Source organism: Callionymus lyra, chromosome 3 (assembly GCF_982586985.1).
Source record: "Callionymus lyra chromosome 3, fCalLyr1.hap1.1, whole genome shotgun sequence".
Taxonomy (NCBI): Eukaryota; Metazoa; Chordata; class Actinopteri; order Syngnathiformes; family Callionymidae; genus Callionymus; species Callionymus lyra.
In genome coordinates, this window is record NC_141820.1 from 39,109,452 (window position 1) to 39,131,622 (window position 22,171).

General features: G+C 37.5%; 1 protein-coding gene across 3 annotated transcripts; it reads left to right on the plus strand.

The window, feature by feature from the left end:
* Positions 1 to 426: 426 nt before the first annotated feature.
* Positions 427 to 21,445, plus strand: nfyc (nuclear transcription factor Y, gamma). 3 transcript variants are annotated; one of them, XM_087787903.1, is made up of 11 exons: positions 427 to 542; positions 11,027 to 11,136; positions 12,258 to 12,329; positions 12,980 to 13,093; positions 15,961 to 16,056; positions 17,451 to 17,627; positions 18,459 to 18,515; positions 19,286 to 19,441; positions 19,671 to 19,775; positions 19,880 to 19,939; positions 20,736 to 21,445. In XM_087787903.1, exons 2-11 carry the CDS (start codon positions 11,038 to 11,040, stop codon positions 20,853 to 20,855), a joined length of 1,056 nt encoding a protein of 351 aa, XP_087644029.1. In that variant the 5' UTR covers positions 427 to 542; positions 11,027 to 11,037; the 3' UTR covers positions 20,856 to 21,445. The 3 variants fall into 3 exon arrangements, with proteins under 3 accessions (XP_087644029.1, XP_087644031.1, XP_087644030.1); XM_087787904.1 differs by lacking the exon at positions 427 to 542 and adding an exon at positions 6,165 to 6,186; XM_087787905.1 differs by lacking the exon at positions 18,459 to 18,515.
* The last annotated feature ends 726 nt before the right edge of the window (positions 21,446 to 22,171 follow it).

Below are 22,171 nucleotides of genomic sequence, written 5' to 3' on the forward strand. Positions count from 1 at the left end.
GCATTAAATATATATTTTGTGGTAACACGGACTGTATTTACTTTTGTTCAAACTTATATGTTGAATATACTAAGAGTCATTGAGAAAGGTACATAAATGGGCAAAAATGCCAACCTTCACCACATTTTCCATTGACTGCAAAGAGTTTTTTTTTTCTTTCTGATAATCGCATCATTTTTTAAACGGCTTTTTTCTGCAATACTTTTCAGTGTGTATATATAACTGATAATTAACTAGTGAACTTTATTTAAGAAACACATTTTAACCAAAAGAAACAGTGCTTAGTCTTTTTTCAATTTTGCATTAGTAGACCAATAATCCTCATTTGTTAACGTTTACCGTTCAAGTCAAGATCAATCTTCGAATTGAGTTCACTGGTTAATTCGTCACGAAATTACGCAATAGTAGCGTCAGCCGTTGCGTAATGACGTCATCACGTCGCATCTCCGGCTCGTCTAGCAGCCATCTTGTTTCCTTCAGTGAGCTAAATGAAAAATAAATAATACGCGGAGTCGGACTTCACTTCGATCTGGTGCAACAAAGTAAGTGGCACTTTCTGACCCCATTTTGTTCCCATAATAGCATGGATCGTGTCAGTGTTGAGAGGGTGAGCTGGCGCGGTTGCTGTGCTCTGTGCATGTGCGGTTCTTGACCAATAGACGATTGTTTTGGAAGCCGAACATAGGCGCCATTTCCCTCCCCGCTCTCAGCGGCGCTTATTGGTGGCCCGCTGACGGGCTCACGGTTGGGCAGGAAACCACTACACGTCGTCCGCCATCTTGGCTCATCGGCGTGTGCCTTACAAGTGTCTGGTGATTTGTGATAGACCCCGAATGGCGTCAGTTGCAAAAGGAACTTGGCCTTAAAAACCTTGATTGGTGGAATCTAGTCCGAGGTTTGATTGGTCTGAAGGACAGATCGAGACGTTGTCTTTATTGGTTAGACCACTTCTTCGATGTTCAGCAAAGCTTTACCAACTTTCACTAAATGCCGGGTCTTATAACTCGGGACACATGAACGGTGGACTTGTGCTTATTGTCCGCGTTCTTTAGCTCTCTCGAGCGTTAGCCAGTCGTTAGTGTTCAAGTGCTGTCATTTTTAACTTCTGTTGTGTCGCCCAGTCCGCATATTAACATTTCCTCTTTCTTATGGTCGCCTAGTTAAACTTGGGACCATGAATAAAGTAGGAGAAAATGTATAGATTTGCTTCACATTGCCGAATGACTTTGAAACTAGATTAGAAGCAGTGTAATAACATGCAAGTAACAGAATGTTTTGCTCCTATTTACACGAATGTTTCAAATCCTGGTTGGAATGCATCAACTTTAGTCTCGCGTCCCTTTGAGTTTATAGTCCTATTTTGGAAATGATGTATGCCTTGGAGCTTGGTTTAGTTTTTCTATTGTTAATTTTTTGTGTTATGTTATTTAATCATTTGTTCTCTAGAGACACCACAACACATTCCTATGTTGTTTATACAGCACTGGCAATAAACGATTCTGATATATTTTGGCTTTTAATTGTATTTCAAATTAAATGAACACGATTGTTGTTTTCAGCTTAACTGATCTGAATTAGCTTTGTTTTTGTTCGAGTGTTGATGATTTCCTTCTTATAGGAAAAGGATACCTTTTTTCCATTTACATTATCAATATAACTAGTTAGCATCTTTTTCTTACAAGTGAATTCTGTCCTTGGTGTGTTCAGCCCCAGCAGTTTACTTTGCCACAAGTTGAGGATCCTGTAGTTTTTTATTTTAAGGTTTCATCCCATTCGTTTACCTTCTCCATTACCACCTGTCCTTTGCTGTGAAAACTGTGTCCTTCCTTATCCTTCCGGTTCCCTTCCCCCTTCTGCTTTCATTGATGGAGCATGCTGTTCCGTCTCATTTTTCCTCTTTGTCATCCATTTTACTGTGTAACTTGAAGTACAATCATCCATGAAAGTTGGAGTCAGTTTCTCTTGATCACACAACAAAATGTTAACCAGAGCAGTGCATTTATGCTTTACCTGAAAGATAAATGAATACATTGTTTTTAGTACTATCTATAAATATCAATTGTAATGCTAAACAGAATATTTATCTGCGGGTAGTTGCTCAACCTATAAATAAAAAGAAACCTTATTTTGAAATGACCCATTATTATTATTTTTATTAGTTTACTAATCAGACATTAACATTTTAATGTAAATTTTAATTTTTAATCCAGGTTGCAGCTTTTCATACAACCAGTTTTAGGTTCAGCTTGTTTAAAGCATGTTCTAACAAAAATAAAAGCAATTATTTTTCGATACTTAAATCAGCTTTTAATGAAAAAACAACCAACTGAATTAATTTAAACAAGAAATAGAAAGAAAGTGCTGAAGACACCAGGCCTACTGATCAGTCACAAGTCTGATCTTCTGAGAACCTGAATTTCCCCCTGAATAGGTTCTATCTAGTTATATCTTATGATATAAATCTTTATGGTATAAAGAAAAAAAATCAAATGATTCATGCATATCAAACATATTCTGAATAGAAAATAAATACACTCATCTCTCATCTGCCACATTGGAAACATGAATATGGCAGCATTAAAAAATACATTCCTGAACAGAAGAATGAAAATAAATTAGTGCACTGTCTCTTGGCAGCATAATAAAAAAGGTGTTATTAGCAGCATTTGTAATCCCCCTTAAATTGGGAAATGTGAGAGTATCATAGTAACATTAGTAGCCCAGGAATGGATTGTTGTAGCTCTATTTAACTTAAAATATAGGCTGCTGATGAGAGATGTGTCTAAGATGTGTGGTAACTATGTCACATATCTGCTGGGTAATGCCCTCTGCTTTCATTGAGTCGCATAGGTAAGTAGGTAGAACTTTATTGAAATTATTTTTTTTTCCAATTAGCCACAGCAATACAGCAATTTTTCATAAAAATAAAATAAAGAACAAGAACAAAAAGAAATAAAGAGAAAAAACAAGGCGATACAATCTAAGTCTAAGATAGAGAACATAGATCAAAGAAAAATAACAAAGACAAAGGATACAAAGATTAACATAGAACAGAACATCATGATAATTTTACTCCACTCCTGCTCCCAAACTCAGAATTGTACAATTTAATAGCCCGAGGAATTTATGAGTCCTTGAGTCTATTTGTTTTGCATCTGGGAAGGAGCATTCATGCACTCATTCTGCTTCTCTGTTCACTGATGACAGTGTTCAGAGGATGACTGTCATCATCCATGATGGACAGTAGTTTCTTCAGTGATCTCCTCTCAGCAACTGTCACCAATGAGTCCAGCTTCATGCCAACCACAGAGCCAGCCTTTCTGATCAATCTGTCCAACCTGTTGACACTCTTGGACACATTTCCACCCCAACACACCTACAGCATAGAACAGGACACTGGCCACCACAGATTGGTAGAACATGCAGGGGAGCTTCCTGTAGATGTTAAACGATCAAAGCCTCCTCAGAAAGTACAGTCTACTCTGAACTTTCTTATACACATGGTCTGTGTTGCAGGACCAGTCCAGTTTACTGTCCAGCCACACACCAAGGTACTTATAGTTGTCAACTATCTCCACCTCGTCGCCTCTGATGGACACTGGACGTGGCTTTGTCCTGGACCTGCCGAAGTCCAAGACCAGCTCCTTGGTCTTTAAGGTGTTCAGCTACAAGGGGTTACTCTCACTCCAGTCCACAAAGTCCCATATCAGACTCCTATACTCGTCTTCGCTGTTGTCCCTGATGCATCCAATAATGGCAGTGTCGTCAGCGTACTTCTGGACGAGACTCAGCTTTGAGTTGTAGCAGAAGTCTGAAGCAGAACCTTTCCTCCCAAGACTTTGGTGACTGTAGGTTGAGAAGAACAACTCACTGCATGTAGTATGGCTGAATGTGGCACATTCAGGTGGTTATTAAACAAAGTTGTGGAGTTGTTGTACTTTAAAATATTCTACATATTGTGCCTTTGGCGTCTTTGTCTTTATTAACCAACTTAAAGTGACTCCAAACTGCACTGTCCGTCTTGCCCTCTTCATCCTGTCAGTGTACCATTTCTCATTTGTCTTTGTCGTTGTTGTCGTCGGAGCTCTGCTTCGCTTGCGTTCCCGTGTGCGCGTCAAGTACGTTTTGCGTTAAGTGTGCCCTCATGCGGACTTGCCAAGAATTACGAGTTCAAAACGATGAATTGAAATTAATTAATTTTAATGGAGTAATCTCTTATCAATTAAACGATAATCGATTAATTGTTTGCGTCCCTAGTTCAGTTTCTTTTTGTCTCATATAATAATAATGATAATAATAATCTCTATTTATATAGCGCCTTTCTAGACCAGGGTCACAAAGCGCTTTGACAGCCATTCACACATACTGATGGGAATATGTTTAAATAATGGAGTTAAAATATATATTTGAACATCTGGATCTTATACCGGCTAATTGGTTTAATTTTTTTTTTAGTAATGTTAATGCTTTGTTTGAAATTCATTTTCATATTGTTCACATAACAGAATGATTACATCAATTAAAATGTACAATTCCGATAGCGACAAGCCTGATATAAGTCCTTTCTGGAATTTACACAAACATACATTTATAGAGACTGGTGTAGATTTTGTTGGTAGTGGCGAAAAAGTAGAAGACTCATACAATGTGTGTATTTATTCACAGATAAAGAAGCTTAGCTTGTTACAGCTGATACTACATGTTGTTCTATGTTGTTATTACACTGGTAACATTTTATCCACACAGTTGTCATATACTGCTGCTCTTTAGCTTCTGTAGACGTCGGTGATCAACGGTTTGGTTCGGCCCAAAAATGAAATCATCATAAAGTTTAATAAAATTGCAACCTTTGCAATATGATAATCATATTTTTTTAATATCGCATTTATATGGCAAATGTAATTTATCATTCGGCTCTAATTTGAACCCCGTTTTTTTTTTTTTTTTTTGTCATTCTGCAAAATTGCAGGTTGTTTAATTGTCTTCTGCAATCTTGAAAATCAAACTGTTAAATGCGGACTCCAGGCGGGTATTTCGAACACTGGTGTGCCAAGGAGCAACAAAAAAAATGAAAAAAGGCTTGGGCAAAATTTTGTTTGTGCAAACTCTTTACAAAAAGCTGAAAAACTTCTAAATACTGTCTTTCCACATCTGGATGCAGTGTGCTGCATCTACTTTGGCATTTATTTCAGCCAGTGATTAAGGAACTTTGCCACCTCTTTCACACTTCACTTGGCTTACTATTACAGAAAGGAGGCGGGTCAATGACATCTAGTTTGACATTTTATATATGCATTAAGCAGTTGACAACTGTGGACCCTTTCTTATCTGTAAGAAGCCAAAGGAAGCAGGAACTGGCAAGATGGAAACAAGGTAAAGGCAAGCAGTTTAACAACATTTACAGCTGACATTTGTTAAATTTTCTTTTCCCTTTTCATTGTAAAACATGCTTTAAAATGTTTCTTGTTGCTTTTCTCTGACCCCTATTCTGCAGCTCAAGGTAACTTAAAGCAGGAAGTTGGCTGTCAGTGATAGGGGGTGGGCTTTAGAAGTGGGGAGGAGCATCTGATGTAGTGAGCTTGTCAATGACACGGAAGGATTCTGCACTCTCATTGGATCTGAGTGAAGGATAGAGGAGGGAGCTAGTCCGAGGCGGGGTTATAGTGTTGTGTAGCATGCTAGATTGATTACGCTTGAATGTTAAAGGGGAAGAAGATTCTTCAGTAGTGACGCTGAATGACTCGCCTGCTGTTGCCGGGCTGGATGCCTGCTTCACCTTACTACTCCTTTGCACCCTGCCAGGGGTCAACTCAAAGGCACGTGACTTCTTGCAATAAGCTAGAGCGGATAGAGAGCGATAAAGCAAGAGAAAGTGAGAAGGTCAACTAGTTGAGGGTCAGATGAGAATGCTCTTTAAGTCACAGCTTTGCATTTGGTCTGTAGAAAGATGTTGCAGCGCTGTTCAACTAGAGAAGGGGGAGGGGCAGAACATTGTTTTCTGCTTTCTGTGTCTGGACTTAAAGTCACTTTAGGGTTAAAGTGGCTGTTTTGCAGAAAAGGATTGACAAAAGTTTGAGAAGTTTTCCTCTCTACGCTTTTGCATCGGCTTTGAAAAGGAGTTTATCACCGAGGTTCCTCTTTACCACCTCTGCTGCGTGGTAGTTGTCCATCATGAAGGGCACAAGGGTGAGTTTTATTTTTAAAAAGATTGCGAATGTCTATTGCTAAGTGTTTGCTATAGTAGATTAAACTGAAATGTGTCATCTATCACTTTGTCATGCTGCCGAGAGGTAAGAAGGAGATTTGAGTACTTCTCTCTTAAACATTCAACCTACTCCAGGAAGTTTTCATTCTTGGACATGTTTTTCTCTTTTTTAGTAATCATTGATAAGGACCATTTGTTTACAAGTTACAAGGTTGTTGTTACTTTGCCAGGATATGGCTGTCACATGTATATTTTGGGTCCTCTGTGTCTCCTGACCTCTGCTTTGTTAGGTGATGGATCCATGTAGTGTTTTTAGACCTAATTGGCATAAAACGTCTGTTTCCCCTGATAGAAATCTGTAGACTAGGTTATTGTGTCTGGAATTAAAATAATCTACTCATTAATAAACAAACAAAAACATCATAATTGCTTTAGGTTGCAGAGATAAAGCAAGGATTTTTTTTTGGTTTCGCTTGGTGCCAAGGGGTCGCAGAGCTGGAGGTTCAGCTTGTGGTCATGAACCCACGACCACCCAGACAAAAGAGCAAGACACCCAGATGGCACTGACAGACATGCGCTCGTGGCTCTCAGTATGAGCTGCGACTAAGGGCTTGATATGACTTCTTTTGATCCTTCATTTGAGAACCTATTTCACAGGATCAATCAGATGTCAAATATGTCATGTCTCTCTTACAAAAACTGTCTCCATTGTATAGAGAAGTGAAAGTGTTCGAGGTGCATGCCATTTGTTACCTTAAATATAGGCGGACAAGTAGGCTGAGCCATCTTATCAACAAGGTGTCCATTACTATGTAGTCTTACCTCTTTTTACTCCACCTCTGTATACACTAATACAATGTGGGCACTGCAGCCAGGGGGAGTTAGCGGTGTGTAACATACATGTATCTTTAGTCCTGCCGATTTTGACGCCAGAGTCTGGGCCTAGTATTGGATGAAGGTCACAGGAATGTGAAATTGGCTTCTGCAGTCACTTTGTCAGTGATGTGGAGGAAACATGAGGACAGAGGAGAGGGTACTGATGAAGTCTCAAGGGGTGTGTTACACAGCTCAATTACAAACCCTTTCTGGTTTATCTTTAAAAGCCCATCTGCATTTAACTTAAACCTTTATGTTCATCACCACAATGCTGCATTTACAGTTTTAAAAAACAGTCTTCCTCTATCACAACCCCTGTCTGCGCTTCCTACCTCTGTTTTCTCTTTTATGTTGAGCGACCTTGGTTGATGGTACGACTTTCTGTAATTTGGCTTGAATCCATACCAAGGGCAAAGCTTACAGCCAGTGATTTAGGTGGTTAACCACACTCCAGGATGCTCATTTAATTTGCAATATGCAAAGCATTTTCACTGGGGATGAGTTGTTTGTTTTTGAATTCATTCATTATGTATTATAGTTGCGGTAATAGTTTGTCTGTTTGTCATTGGTTTTGTCATTGTTGAAGCGTCAGTATTTAAGAGCTTGACTTATCACATATCGGTTTATTAATTAATGCGATAATCTTTTTTTCTTTTTTTTTCATCACATTGAAAGAAGTCTAGATAAAGAAATTGTGAGTTCGACATGTCAGAAAAAGGGCTTGTTCTTTCAATTTACAAAATGGTGATGGCATCACAATTGATTCTATACTCAAGGAAATCCAACACAGGGTTTTTACTCATTAGGCACAGCCTGTTAGCTATCATTTCTTAACATTCTCTCGCTGCCCTCTTATATGATCTGACATTTCCTCTCGCTCATGCCTCCCACCGCATATTTCTTCTCATAATTACTTTTTAGCTACACCTCTTCCTGCTGCGATGTTTTGTCCGCTGCTGTTTATTTAGATCAGAGGTCACAAGGTCATGGATTATGGTTCATTTTTCATCAGTTGTGTTTGCGTGGTATTGCTGGTAGCCACTACTGCTGGTTTCTTGAATGTATGATTGTTTAAGCACATTTATGATTAGCCATAGGATTAGCCAAACCGAGGAGGGTCAAACTGAAGGGCACACGCTGTGCTGTCAAACACAGGTCTGTCATAGCATCGCTGCAAGCTAGCAGATTGATCTATACAAAGCTGGCCTGTGCCATGCTGTCTCATTGATTTAGGCTGCCCTCTGTAAAACCCAATGACATTAGGATTCAGACTTGTTTCCTTTACAACTTCCATTCTTTCTCATCCTGTTGATGTCTTGCAATCGCTTCTTTGTCACTTCTGCTATTATAATACTATATATCATGCTAGAATGTATTCTAATAATGGAAAAAATGAATAAATAATAATCAAAAAAAGGCTAAGGTTCAAGATGATCAATAATCAAATTAGAATCTATTGTAATAAACAATGCTGCAGTTATAGAACAAATGGGCACAATGTCAAGTGTTTTTTTTATTTTTATTAAATATATTGAGTAGCGCAGGCGATACAATGCTGATAAAATTTGTGCTGTTGACTTTTGACTAAATGTTGTATATTTGTCAGTGCCTAAATCATTTTCAATCTGAGTTTGAAAGGGACTTTGTACAAAACAATAAATATGTCATTGAAAAATGCCCTCCTATTTAAAATATTGATAAATTTGAATAATTAAGTAGCAATACTGGCTTGCTAATGCCAATTAGATTGCACACAAGCCTTATGATAAAACATGACAAAAACTGTGATGTCTTGAAGAATGACTGACCAGTGTTTGCACTTTTCTTAACTCTGCACTGAAGTTGTGTGTGATTTATTATTGTCTTATACATATGAATGTTACACCCCACTTTTTAAATTATTTGTGGTGAATATATTATGTCTGTGTCAGGCTTTGAATTTAAACTTTTTAAGGTCAAGGCAAGCATATCAGCTATGTATTAACATCTTGTGCTTCTACTGCTACTAATTATTAATTTATACAAATATGTATTATAACAAATATTCATGAACTTATATAAAGGGCATTGAATGAATAAGCACCTGGCATACATGTTTAAGTAATAGGAATTACAAGAACATGATAATAAACGACTTGATTATATGTAAAAGTAAATCGAGTAATGAGATTTGGTTAATCCGTTGTTCTATCAATATTATCGTTTTCATTAGTAAGTAAGTAAGTAATATTTATTTATATAGTGCTTTTCGAGACCAGGGTCACAAAGCGCTTAAACAATCAAAACAATACTCAAAAAAGTACATAATTTAAAGATCAAGATAATACTGAGAACAAAACAGGAGTTCGAGAAATTCAAGGAAAAGCCTGAACAAATAGAAACGTCTTAAGATGTTTCTTGAAGGAGTCAGTAGACTCCATCAAGCGCAAAGAGAGAGGAAGTGGCTTGTATTCAATGTTTACATAAAGTATACAAATCCCCTTATGTTACACACTTGGTCGCTGACAGCCATGAATCGAAATAAACACACACATAAACAACATCGACAGGTTTAGGAACTCGCGAATTTCGAGGACAAACAAACCACTAAATAATTTTAGCACTGCATTTCAACAATGAAATAAAACTTACATAAAAAAAATTTCCCACAGCCTCTAATTCCTCATCTTTCCTTTTTGTTCAACCTTTCCTTGCTCTGCATTTTTAAAATGTGCTGCCTGACCAAAATTCACCGGACACATAACCTTCTTGGAGACCCTGATGTAGCGAGTGTATCACTCAGAACTGCTCGGCTGTTTCCGTCGTCAGTTTACCTTTGACACAAGCTTCCAAATGGCTGTTGTTTACCTTTTACCGTTCAATATTGAACAGTTGAAAATGTTAAATAACAGTCAAGCCTGGACAATTTATTATGTTCGTTCGACGAAACAATTGCGCTACTAGTATTTATTAACAAATTAAAAACCAAGGTCAGTCACGGCAAGTTGTTGCCGTAAACACGGGTACATTTTTCAGGGCATTACGGCAAGTGTGGAGGAGGTCACAGAAAGTTACATGGTCACCGCAGTTAAAAATACGAACCCTGTCGTTAGTGTAGTGTAATTAAATTAAAGTAAATAAATAAACCTCCATTTATTTCAATGTATGCCTACTTGGCCTTAATCTTAAAAAAATCTTCTTAACTTTACCTTAACAATTACAAAGAAATTCATTTTACTGTAAAGTAAATCAGTTATTGTGTAAGAGAAAAAATGCATGAGAAGAGGACTTCGAAAAAAGAATCACTATCGCAATATTGAGGAAAATAATCGCAATTAGATTATTTTCAATATTTTTTCATTCCTAGTTCTAGTTCTTAATTGTATATGTATGGTTGTATACATTTTTGTTCAAGCTGTAAAATGAAAATATGTTTCTTTTCTTGAACGATAAGGCAATTGTGTTTTTTACTGTGGTGATTCCTTTATATTTATAAATATGTTGTCTGAAAGGATGATGTGTGGGAGTGATGACAAGTACATTTATTATTTGGTTGATATACTTCTAGTTGTAGTAACACACGGGAGAGGGGGATGAAAGACCAGTGGAGGTATCAAGGAATGATAACTTTGCTGCAGAGAAGGATCTGTGAACACTGAAATTAAAAGTAGAGTGAGAGAATAAAGAGTTACAGTAATGTTTTGGGTTACAAAGCTATATATAATGTTAGCATAATTATGTTGAAAATTATTATTTTTTAAATTGCAGAACAATTATTTTACATTCTGCAATATTGCAGAACACTGAAAAAAAACGATTTCTACCACTGTTAATACATGTCTAGTTTCTCTAAAGATGTTGGACTCGAACTCTGTTCATCTTGAAAGGCGCTCTTTAATAAAATATACTATTATGATTATTATCTTGTGTATCTTTTATGTAAGCTGTCGCTTCTTCTTTCTGCAGCAGCATAAAAGATGTCAGCCGATGCATTTGGAGCTGGTGGCAGCGATGCACAGCAGACTCTTCAGTCTTTCTGGCCTCGAGTTATGGAAGAGATCCGGAACCTGAGTATGGTAGGTATTGTAAGGTTCCGCAGAAATTGTATTAAATATTTTTTCTAGGACTAAAAGATTTCAGGGGAAAGTCGAATTACAATTTCCCTGACTGATATAAGTTATACAATTCTTTTCTCATGAAAAAGTCGACATAGGGTTGTCGCTGTACCAAAATTTCAGTAGACAATACCAATAATAGAACACTTTTAAGATACTTTCATACCTTACGATACCATGGTTAAAAAGAAGCATCTACTTTTAAACTTTATAAAACAACAAAACCAACAGTAAATCATGTCACATCCAAAGAGTGGTGTGACTGTAACATTAGTTTTCCTTATAGATGTATAAAAACAGTGTTGCCCCCCTTTCAAGTATGATAACACACTAAAACATTTCTGTTATAAATTTGTGAATAAATAAAACAATTTTCAACTATTTTTCATTCAAATAGTGCTGATGAGCAGCCTTCATGTAAGAAAAAGGTAATGCATATAGAATGTTGCCTTTCAAAGATTTCTCTGACTCATGGCTGTCTTTCTTGCTTCTGGTCAGTGTCATCTGACTGATACTGTGTTAAACAAAAGGAGATCACCAACACTCTGCTTTAGACACAGTATTGTGTCATGTACATCCTCCCTAGTGTCCAAATTTAAAAAATACTGATTTAAATTTTTTTTTGTTGATAATAATGAAAATAATGAGAAACTTTGTAACCACGACTATCTTAAGTTAGTTTACCCAACTTATCTTAACTCATTTTCTACTCACCTCCATGTCTACCTTCTACACCTAGTTATGATTAAACATTTTCTTTATAATGAAAATGCACCTCTTAACAGAGACGCCGAACAATGTAACATTTAGTCGTTGCTGTAAGTGATTATGGTAAGCGCATACAGTAAAAAAAATGCATGCTCTCGTATATCAAACTTTTAGATTTAAAGAACCCAGCTTTAAACAATTTCCAACTCCTGTCTGTTAATAGGATTGCAGAATTGACATGTTTAAGATAACTTGAGATGAAAACATTTTCCTAATCTGTGCTAATGAATACCAAATGATGGAAATGTGTCATTTTCTTCTAAGGATTTCTATTTTGAAATTGTTCTTGCCTTACATCACTCTTTGGATTACAGAAGGACTTTCGTGTGCAGGAGTTGCCTCTTGCTCGGATAAAAAAAATCATGAAGCTGGATGAAGACGTAAAGGTATGAAGATGTTTTTTTGCTTTGTCTACAGGTCTCTTTCTCTCTCTCTCTCTCTTCATAGATGAATGGATGGATAGATAGATAGACTTAATTAATCCCTCTGGAGGTCTTGCTCTGGAAATTTGTTTTCCTGCTCCCAGCAACACAGATGATAGATTCATAAATCAAGAACCAAGAAAGAACAAGGTGCAAGATGACAAAATCCAAGTCTAAAGAACATAAAACAAAGTAAAAATAACACAAAGGATATGAAGATTAACATGGAATACATCATCTTTTCACTCCAGTCCTGCCCCCAAACTCAGAATTATACAATCTAATCGCACGAGGAATGAACGAGTCCTTGAGTCTACTAGTGTTGCATCTAGGGAGCAGCATTCAGGCACATGCACGCACGCAGGAACCCCTGGCTAATATCAGATAGTACTGCATCTTGCTGCAGAATACTGTGACGGCCGTTTTGGCCTTCTCACTCTATACAAGTCACCGAACCTGGATCCAGAAAAAACGGCCCTGTCAGAGATTAAAATAAAAATAATGCTGTAAATGCATAGAAAGAGCTTGTTACTGTCACAGAATGTGTTTTCATTGCTATAAATGAAAAAAAAATCCAGTGTCCTTAATAATGAATTTTATTCTGTATCGTACAGATGATCAGTGCAGAAGCTCCTGTCCTGTTTGCCAAGGCTGCTCAGATATTTATTACAGAGCTTACTTTGAGAGCATGGATCCACACAGAGGACAACAAGAGGCGCACTCTTCAGGTGAGAAGTTCACAGTATCAAGTAGGAGACGATTGACTATACAGTTCAAGAAAAACATCAGTGTGACAATCAGTGTTTTTAACTGTAATACCATGATGTAATTAATTGTGAAAAGTGTGAAAGAAACATTTTCATGTGACAAGGGGAATGCATGTTGGACTTTATTTAGGAAATCAAGCAGACAACAGAATGGCCCCTATTTATTCAATATTGTTCATCCTTTCCATTAACCTACTGTTACTCTAACAAAAACTCTCCCTGTTCGCCGTAAAGTTGAATATGTGGAATGATGTGAGTGAAATTATCAGAGCCACTGAATGGTAATGGATGTTAGAAAGGATCATATCATGGAGATGTGAAGAGGGGAAAGTGTGGCGCAGAACATGAAAGCCCATAAGTTTACTTTATCCATTCACATACCTCTGAGAGATAAGCCCTTGGGTATGCTTGTCTTCTCCAACATCATGTGTTGGAAGACACACAGTCTTTAGGAGACGGTTCCAAATTCAGGTTGTTTTACAAAGCAAGCCTTGGTTGAACTGAAAAGTTTGATTGTAACAATGTGAGGATGAGTGAGTAATTTAGATGTCAAACAAGATAGGTTGACATTAAAGTGGATTCATTCATTCATTTTCCTGTCCCAGCTATGATGGAAGCTTATTGAGGTTGAGGTTTATCAAGGAAGGGACAAAACTCATGCCTCTAAAATCAGAAGATTAGACATTGATTATATTTTCTTCTAAAGATATTTATCTCCATAGTTATTCATCTTAGAATCACCACCGTCATTATCTCTCTCTGTAACTGATTATATTAGATACGTGGACTGATGCACTTACACCCTGTTACATGTGCACTTTTGGGGGTAACCGTAGCAACCCTAATCAATAACACAAGAATAGATGTGACCTGGTGTTGCCAGATATTAATCAGTCTACTATATATAGCTGCTGAAAGCGTTGTGGCCACTATTGGGAGTCCCGACAACCAATATCCTGTGGAAAATTCCACAGAGATGACACACTACGGTAAAAGAGCAGCAGCTCCAGAGGAAAGATTTCATTGTTCTCAATTACCTTCCATGTCCCCCATCAATGGTGGGCCACAATGTTGTGCCTAAACCTGTTCATTGAATAAGAGTTCATGATCTAGTTCATATTTTATTTTCATGAATGTTGTTGTCATTTTTCTGTGAACGTCACACTTTCTCGGGTTATTTTTGTCAAGTAGGTTACCAGATTCTTCTGATCCTTATCAGCTAAAACGCACTGTAAACGGGTCTATAGCGGACAAACCCAATTTGCTAACCAGCCACCAGTCACGTGATAAGCACTTGCGTCACACATGTTAAACTCTGGCCCCCCATCTAATTTTATTTGTCCCTGAAATCGTATCCAATATGCACTTGAGCTGGCCCGCCGCAACAGTATAAGCGCATGCAGCGCTAAGACTACCAATCCCAGAATGCTTTGCTAACGCGTTACTGTCGTATCAGTCTCAAGACCGCACACCGAACTTGTGTATTTTTATGCCAGCAAAACTTGCCCCTCAAAATGCAAATTTTTCCAGGGGGGGCATGGCCCCGGACCCCCCTACAGTGGTCAGGATGAATTTGAATATGTCGGCGCTCATCTAAGATAACGTCACAAATATCTCACCCCCAACATTTGAGATTTTGTTCCCCCGCATCTGCATGTGTAACAGAGAAGGCTATATCACAGTGCAACTAAAACTGAGCTTGAATGAATTTCAATGGCTCAAAGTTGAAATGTTCATTGAAAGAAATTGTGGTTTTGGCAGTTTGATTGGACTGTTAAAAATATATATTTAGGCCTACATTTCAAAGGAGGAGGAGGATTTGAAAGCTGGACTAAAGTTATGACAGTATTATTTATTTTACATTTTGTTTCTCTTTGTTTATGCTTGTCCTGGATTCAATGTTTAAGCAAACCTAAAATCTCTTTATTTAAAGGGTTTAACATTTCATATCTCAAAAGAAAACAAAACTTGCTGAATTGCATTGCAATTTTTCAATAAATATTAGTTTGGCCTGCGACCTTGTCCTAATTTTTAATTTTGGCCCACTGTGAATTTGAGTTTGACACCCCTGGCTTACGTCATCGAAACAAAGGGCACTAACCTCGAGGGTACAGCTGCATGTAGTCGTCAAATATAATTCGACTTATCATCATTCAGTTGAGTTTTATTACAAATAAAACGAAGGAAAAGGAACTTACAAAGGAACGATCTTCCTCTCTCTTTGCGCTTGATGGAGTCTACTGACTCCTTCAAATGGAGTCTACTGACTCCTTCAAGAAACATCTTAAGACGTTTCTATTTGTTCAGGCTTTTCCTTGATTTTCTGGAACTCCTGTGCTCAGTTTTATCTTGATCTTTAAAGTATATACTATTTTACTGAATATTGTTTTGATTGTTTAAGCGCTTTTTGACCCTGGTCTGGAAAAGCGCTATATAAATTAAAATTACTTACTTACTTACAAGGTTGATTAGGAAAATCTTAAATTTTTGTGCAGACTTTCCCCGATGCCTTAAAAATTAAACTCTGCAACATTATATAATCCTTGTATAGTTAAATATTTGCAATAAATGTTTTTTGACGCTGTCTTGCTGATATGACACTAAAATCTGACCCATACATTTCATGTAAAACTGACAATTCTTGTCATGGGTTTAATATGGTCTGTGGCAATCATTTAATAATAAAGTAATAGCTTGGTCGATTATTGGGGGAAAAAAAAAACTAGTTCGGTTTTGCAATTATGAACATATCATTTTGTCTGATATCCCCTTCATATTGAGAACACAAACATTTTTTTTCTTTCATATGATCTTATGTTTGTCAACAGAGGAATGACATCGCCATGGCAATCACAAAGTTTGACCAGTTTGACTTCCTCATTGACATTGTGCCCAGAGATGATCTCAAGCCTCCTAAACGGCAGGTATGTTATTTTCTTGTTTTGTTTCTTGTTTTATTTAATTATGACAGACTATCTATCCCAGCTAAAGGAAGCTTATATTTGCCACTGTTGGCAACCTGGAGATTCTGTAAACATCCTTGACTGGAAGCTAGAGTTTGGACAATAGGGCTTTCAGTCGGATGTTTTCATCATCTTGTTGCTTCTTTCTGCCAACACTTAGTCACTAGTTTTTAGCCCCTTGACTAAGTTTCTTTTTTAAAAATGTAATGTTAATTCAAGGATGAAAAAAAAGATGAAATGTTAGTAAAGGAAATGTCATGACGTTAAAGACAAGATTTTGCCATGTATTGATTCTGTTGTTTTTTTTCTCCACAAAATAATTAAGATTCTGAATTTTAACAATATTATGGACATGGTCACTTTATTTCAAATAGATTGACATTTTCAAAGTATGTTATCAGGGAAGTTGTTTTCTATAATGTGGTAATGTGGAGACGTTGTCGTCTCCAGGCTTGTAAACATCCTACACTCTCAGCTGTGTTGTCATGGAGCTGGGAGATTGGTGTTTACACATCTGGTGATGGAGGAACCTCATTAAAAGAAACATCAGACAAAGGGCACCTTTTGATTTTTGAATTGTATACCACTCAGTGATTTATACTAGTTGTGTTAATTCATTTGATTTTGTATGCATACTCCCTTCTTGATGTCTGAATTGCTTTCACATCAATCAACTCACAAACGTACACACACGCACGCACACACAAACATTTTGTATGCTTGTGAAATTTTCCTTGAGCAGTAACTAGAAGCCTATAGAGAACATGCATATGAAGACTGAGACCACCTATGAGAGGGATCATAATGGTCAGTACCAGAGAAGATTGGGCACCACCCTGTGGTGGACGTCTTCTTGGTCCACTCCCAGGATTCCTAGACTTATTTTCAATCATCCAATCATGAAAGCTGCTTATCAGCCAATCAAGTCTTGTAAATTGTGTTAAGTTTTAGCAGCCAAAATTCTTCACAAACACAATCACACAGTATGCCGTGAGAGGGCGACTAGTCCCACATCACTATAGTTTGTCATTCCACAGGGTCAACTTAACAACGTTGGTGTTGTATAGTTATTTGATGATTGCTGTTGATGAATACATTTTGTTAATTGTTTGAAACAATCAGGATTACATCATGAACCCAAAACATTGTAATAATGATTTTCTTTCCATAATCGTCTTAGTAGGCAGTATGTTGTGGCCTTTATTCTGTACGTGACCCAGATTGCGTTACTGTTTTTCCCCTACATCCCATCAGTTATTTATCAGAGCTTGTCTCTAATGTTACACCTGCAATAATAATTCATTGCATTATGACTTACTCATAGGTTTGTTGCGAATGTGTCTTTCTTCATCTAGGAGGAAATGCGTCAGTCTGTTGCTCCGGCAGAGCCAGTGCAGTACTATTTCACCTTGGCCCAGCAGCCTGGAGCTGTTCAGGTGCAGGGAACACAGCAAGGTCAGCAGGCCGGAGCGCAAGCAGCCACAACCATCCAACCAGGGCAGATCATCATCGCACAGCCTCAGCAAGGACAGGTATCTACTAACACTGAGTAGACGTTGAAGAACACATTAGAAAATAAATCGATATCTGCTTCTGCCTGATGAAGTTGCATATCTAGTATCAAAGATACCTGAAACACAGCCATCTCACCGGCCATAAGTCCTAAATTTGTCACAAAGACATTCGTACGTCACCACAAAGAAGTCACTGGTTCAATCATCAATATAAAAAGATCAATCATATCGATCACAGCCTTTAAAGGTTTGAATGACGTGTGCATGAAAATGGACTAAATAATTGAAATGTATTATTCCCTACTTTAATTGGTATCTTTTTTAAAGTTTTATTATTTAAAAAAAAATCATTATTTATCAAACAAAGAAGCTAAGCTTCGGCTGTGTCGGTTTAATGTGCTTTTCTTTTGAATTTTCCTCCTTGAGTCTTCATTTTTAGTCTCGTCTTGTTCAAATGTGCCTATTAACACATTTTGCTCACATCAACACCTTACTTTCAGACTTCAACAAAGAACATTCTTAGGAGGTGCCACAGAGGGTCCTCCTTGCATGACACAACTACTTCTCCCATCTTGCGTCAAATATGACTTAACTTTCCGATTCAATAGGTTAATTGAAATGTATAAATACTGTGTCACACACATCAACTTTGTCGTGTTTATTGTTCTTCCTGCTTTTCCCGTTTGCCTGTTGAATTTGTGTTTAACGTAGCTTGCTTCAATGCGTCTCTGACGTCCGCTCTTACCATTTACATTTTTACACCTGCTTGCATTCATGTTCAGTTGTTGCAGCTTTGTCACTGGATCATTTTGTCATTCTCTCCTCCGCTCTTCTTATGTCCGTCATCAGATGCTTCAAGGTGCTACCATGCAGCAGTTACACCAAGTGCAGGGCACACCCATCACGGTAAACACAAATGCTCACATGCCTATAGGCATTGTTATGTGGCAAACTTCTTTTTGCATTGAGTCTTCTTTTTGTGGCAAATAAAAACTATAAACTCAACCAACTCAATAGTAGAGCGGCTTTGATAGCTGCTGTGCAAAATGATCTACAGGCCCTGAGGGTCACACGCATGTTTACAGTGACAATTTATGAAATGGCAGAAAAACAAATGCAAATGTCTGTAGCACCTGTGCCGTAGGTGTGTTGACTGTAACTTCTCATGCATGTCAAAGGGATCCGGTGAAGCTGTGTATTTAAGACCCTGGAGCTCATCACAAATTAACGTATAACAATACACAAAATGTACACAATACTGTCAAACATGGTGTAACTTGTGTTGTTTTTATAGACTTTTGATTCTGTTATTGACCTAAACAGACACATCATTGTCACATTCATGGTCTATATGTTCATTTCATCATTCAACTGTACCTGAAGTTTTATACATTTAAATGGAAAGTATCAGAGGTCAACATATTTGCCACTTGGTGTGAGGAGGTGGCATATGACAACCATGTGCTACAGACACGCACACATATCCAATCAGTAATTTCAAAGTAAAATGATGATAAAGAGATTAGCTGTGGTCAGCATATTTTAAACTATGTGCTCATGTGAGTAAAAAATAGCTTCTTCTGTTTGCGTTGATGATGAAGATGATTTGCGTCAATCTGAATGGACTTGAAGGTAAATGTCGGTTTTATTTTTTTAAATTAATTTGTTTCCCTCAGAGTGCACCGGTGGCCATGCAGGTGGGTGAAGGTCAGCAGGTCCAGATTGTCCAAGCAACATCTCAGGGTCAAACTCAGACGGCCCAGGCTCAAGGTCAGACCATGCAAGTGATGCAGCAGATCATCACCAACACAGGAGAGATTCAGCAGATTCCAGTAAGCATTACTATTTAGAAAGTAGACGAGATGTTTTTTCCCCTCAAATAATTTGGGTGTATGTTTCTGTTTTGTGACTTGTGAAGAATTGATTTCAGTGCTGAACTTGTGCAACAAATCAGAATACAATTTCCTTGAACATGAGTGTAACCATTAAAACACTGCATGTCAATGTCACAACAGAAATGCTGATCTTTCCATGTCTCCCTCTGGTGTCGTTTTGTTGCAGGTACAACTTAACACTGGCCAGCTACAATACATTCGATTAGCTCAACCAGTGTCAGGAACTCAAGTTGTCCAAGGACAGATACAAACTTTGGGTAACGCTCAGCAGGTAATCACCAGATAAAACGGTTGATATTCAAATGTTCCCAGTGTGCGAAGAATATATTGATCCTTGAACTTTCATGTGATTGCTCGTCATTACTTTTCTTTCAGATAACACAGACAGAAGTTCAGCAAGGACAGCAGCAGTTCAACCAGTTCACTGATGGACAGGTGAGCTGTACAGTGATGTGCAGGGAGACACAAACTTCTCTGGAACTTCTCATTAAGCATTTAAACAAGTGATTTTTAAGACAACACATACAAATAAAAGGGTAGTACTGAAGGTTTTACTGAGAATAAATAAACAGCTTTTTAAAGCAACGGTTGTATTGAAGTTGTCAGGGTAATATTTCACTTCACTGGCTTTAGTTTTCAAGAGCACATAGAATGACAAAAATCTGATATTTGTTTCTGACATATTATCTAATTTTACGTATAGTTATTAATTCTGTATCATCAGACAGCAGATGTTTCTAGCTCTCTGCACAAGCATGCAACACTCATAAACTCTTTATTGAGCGATCAGCAGCAACAATTCTCTAACTAATACATTTAAGACTTAACACAGGCTGTATAACAAATACTGTCTTTGAAGTTCATATAGTGTTTGTATTGTACCACGTAGTCCCAAGTGAGGAAAGACTGTTGTTTCTCATCCAGAAGTTTCTGCCCTGTATTTAATTATAATGCGTATAATGCAATACTCTAATTCAGCAATTGTTACCTAAGAAAATCTCAAAAGATTGTAGGATATTGAGAATACATACTGAAAACGTATATCTTTATAACGGATCAGTGTAAAATATAAATATTTATTTTATAATTTCCTTTTCAATCATAATGACACCTGCCACCACACACACACACACACACACACACACACAATATTCAGGTCTTACATGGCTGAGAAACATCTGTGAGTTTAGTCAAGGTGAAACTCTAAATTCTCTTTCTTTTTGTTCTGCAGCAATTATACCAAATTCAGCAGGTGGCGGTGCCAGCCGGACAAGAACTGACCCAGCCCATGTTTATCCAGTCCACCAACCAGTCGGGTGAAACTCAGGTCACACAGGTCACCACTGAATGAGTCTGACAAGGGTCAGAGACCTTGAACACCAGCTGACAATGCCAATGCACGGCCCGAAACAATTCCCACGTTCCCCTCTATAAACTAGAGCGGTAGATTTCTCAAAAGATTTAGCTTCGGGTCAGGCTGTCGCCATTGAAACAACTGTGTTTCTTAGAACACTGCCATCCTCATCCTTGCCACGTCTCTCAATTTTAATTTCTAGGGGTAATTTTTTAATTAGGAAAACATTTCTTACGGCACCAATCTTACATTTTTGTTGGTTTGTCTTAAGTTCCCTGATGAATACAGCCATATACCTCCGTCAGTCCTTGTTAGCGCATGCTGCAATCTGACCTGCTACTGTGGCTCTCCTGGAATTTGGCTTCTTTGTTTACATCATACCAAATTTCATCTTGAGAGAAAACCGATTAATTGTTCCTTTTTTTTTTATTATTAAAATCGTTGCACTCGATTTTTATACAGTCCTTCTGTTTTAATTTGTTTGCATGTGGTTAAGAACCGGCATGACGTGAAGTAGATTGGTACACTTTTAGTTGTGGATCATTTTTGTAAAGAAACTCGAGCAAGAATAAAGGTGTAAAAATCCATCTGTGTCCCTAATATATCTCCTGCTATTGTACACGTTCAAAATGGTTGAATGAAGGTCCGTAGTTTGCCGCTATAACCTAATGAATTTCCTTTAATGAATTTTTATGAGATCCAAAGGTCATAGTGATACATGGTTGGTGTTTACTGTTGGAAGTAAAGTGAATGCACTCCCTACTCCACTAAATTACAATTGTGTACATGTATACAATATTAGATAATTGTATTACATTTAAATCGCTCTTGCCCATAATGCCTTAACCGTTGTGTCATCTCTGGCCTCAACACAAGGGCTAATATGATGCTATACAGCTAAGAGATACACTGTTGGTTTTAACTTTCTTTCTCCAACCATGTTTTAGTAGCTAACGCAGCAGGGAATCCTGTTTTGCACATTACAGTTGGATCCCTTAGTTATTTTCTTTAGGAGGAACTGATGTAAAATATACAAACAATAATTTTCTACATTTCTTGTGATTATTTAGTAGAAATCATCATTACTAACTGAAATAAAACTGGCATTGCAGTGTAATTGTGATCTTCCAACCTTCCAGTAGAGGGCGACATTTATCTTTGAGCAAAGGACCATTTTGACCAGGCTTTCCCACTGGACCTGACTGGATTACCAAGCTCTATTTAATGGCTTACATTGATGTAGTAAACAAATGCTCTTCTTCTACCCCATCTTGGATGACTAAGCTCAGTATCATAGATTGATAAATAAAGTC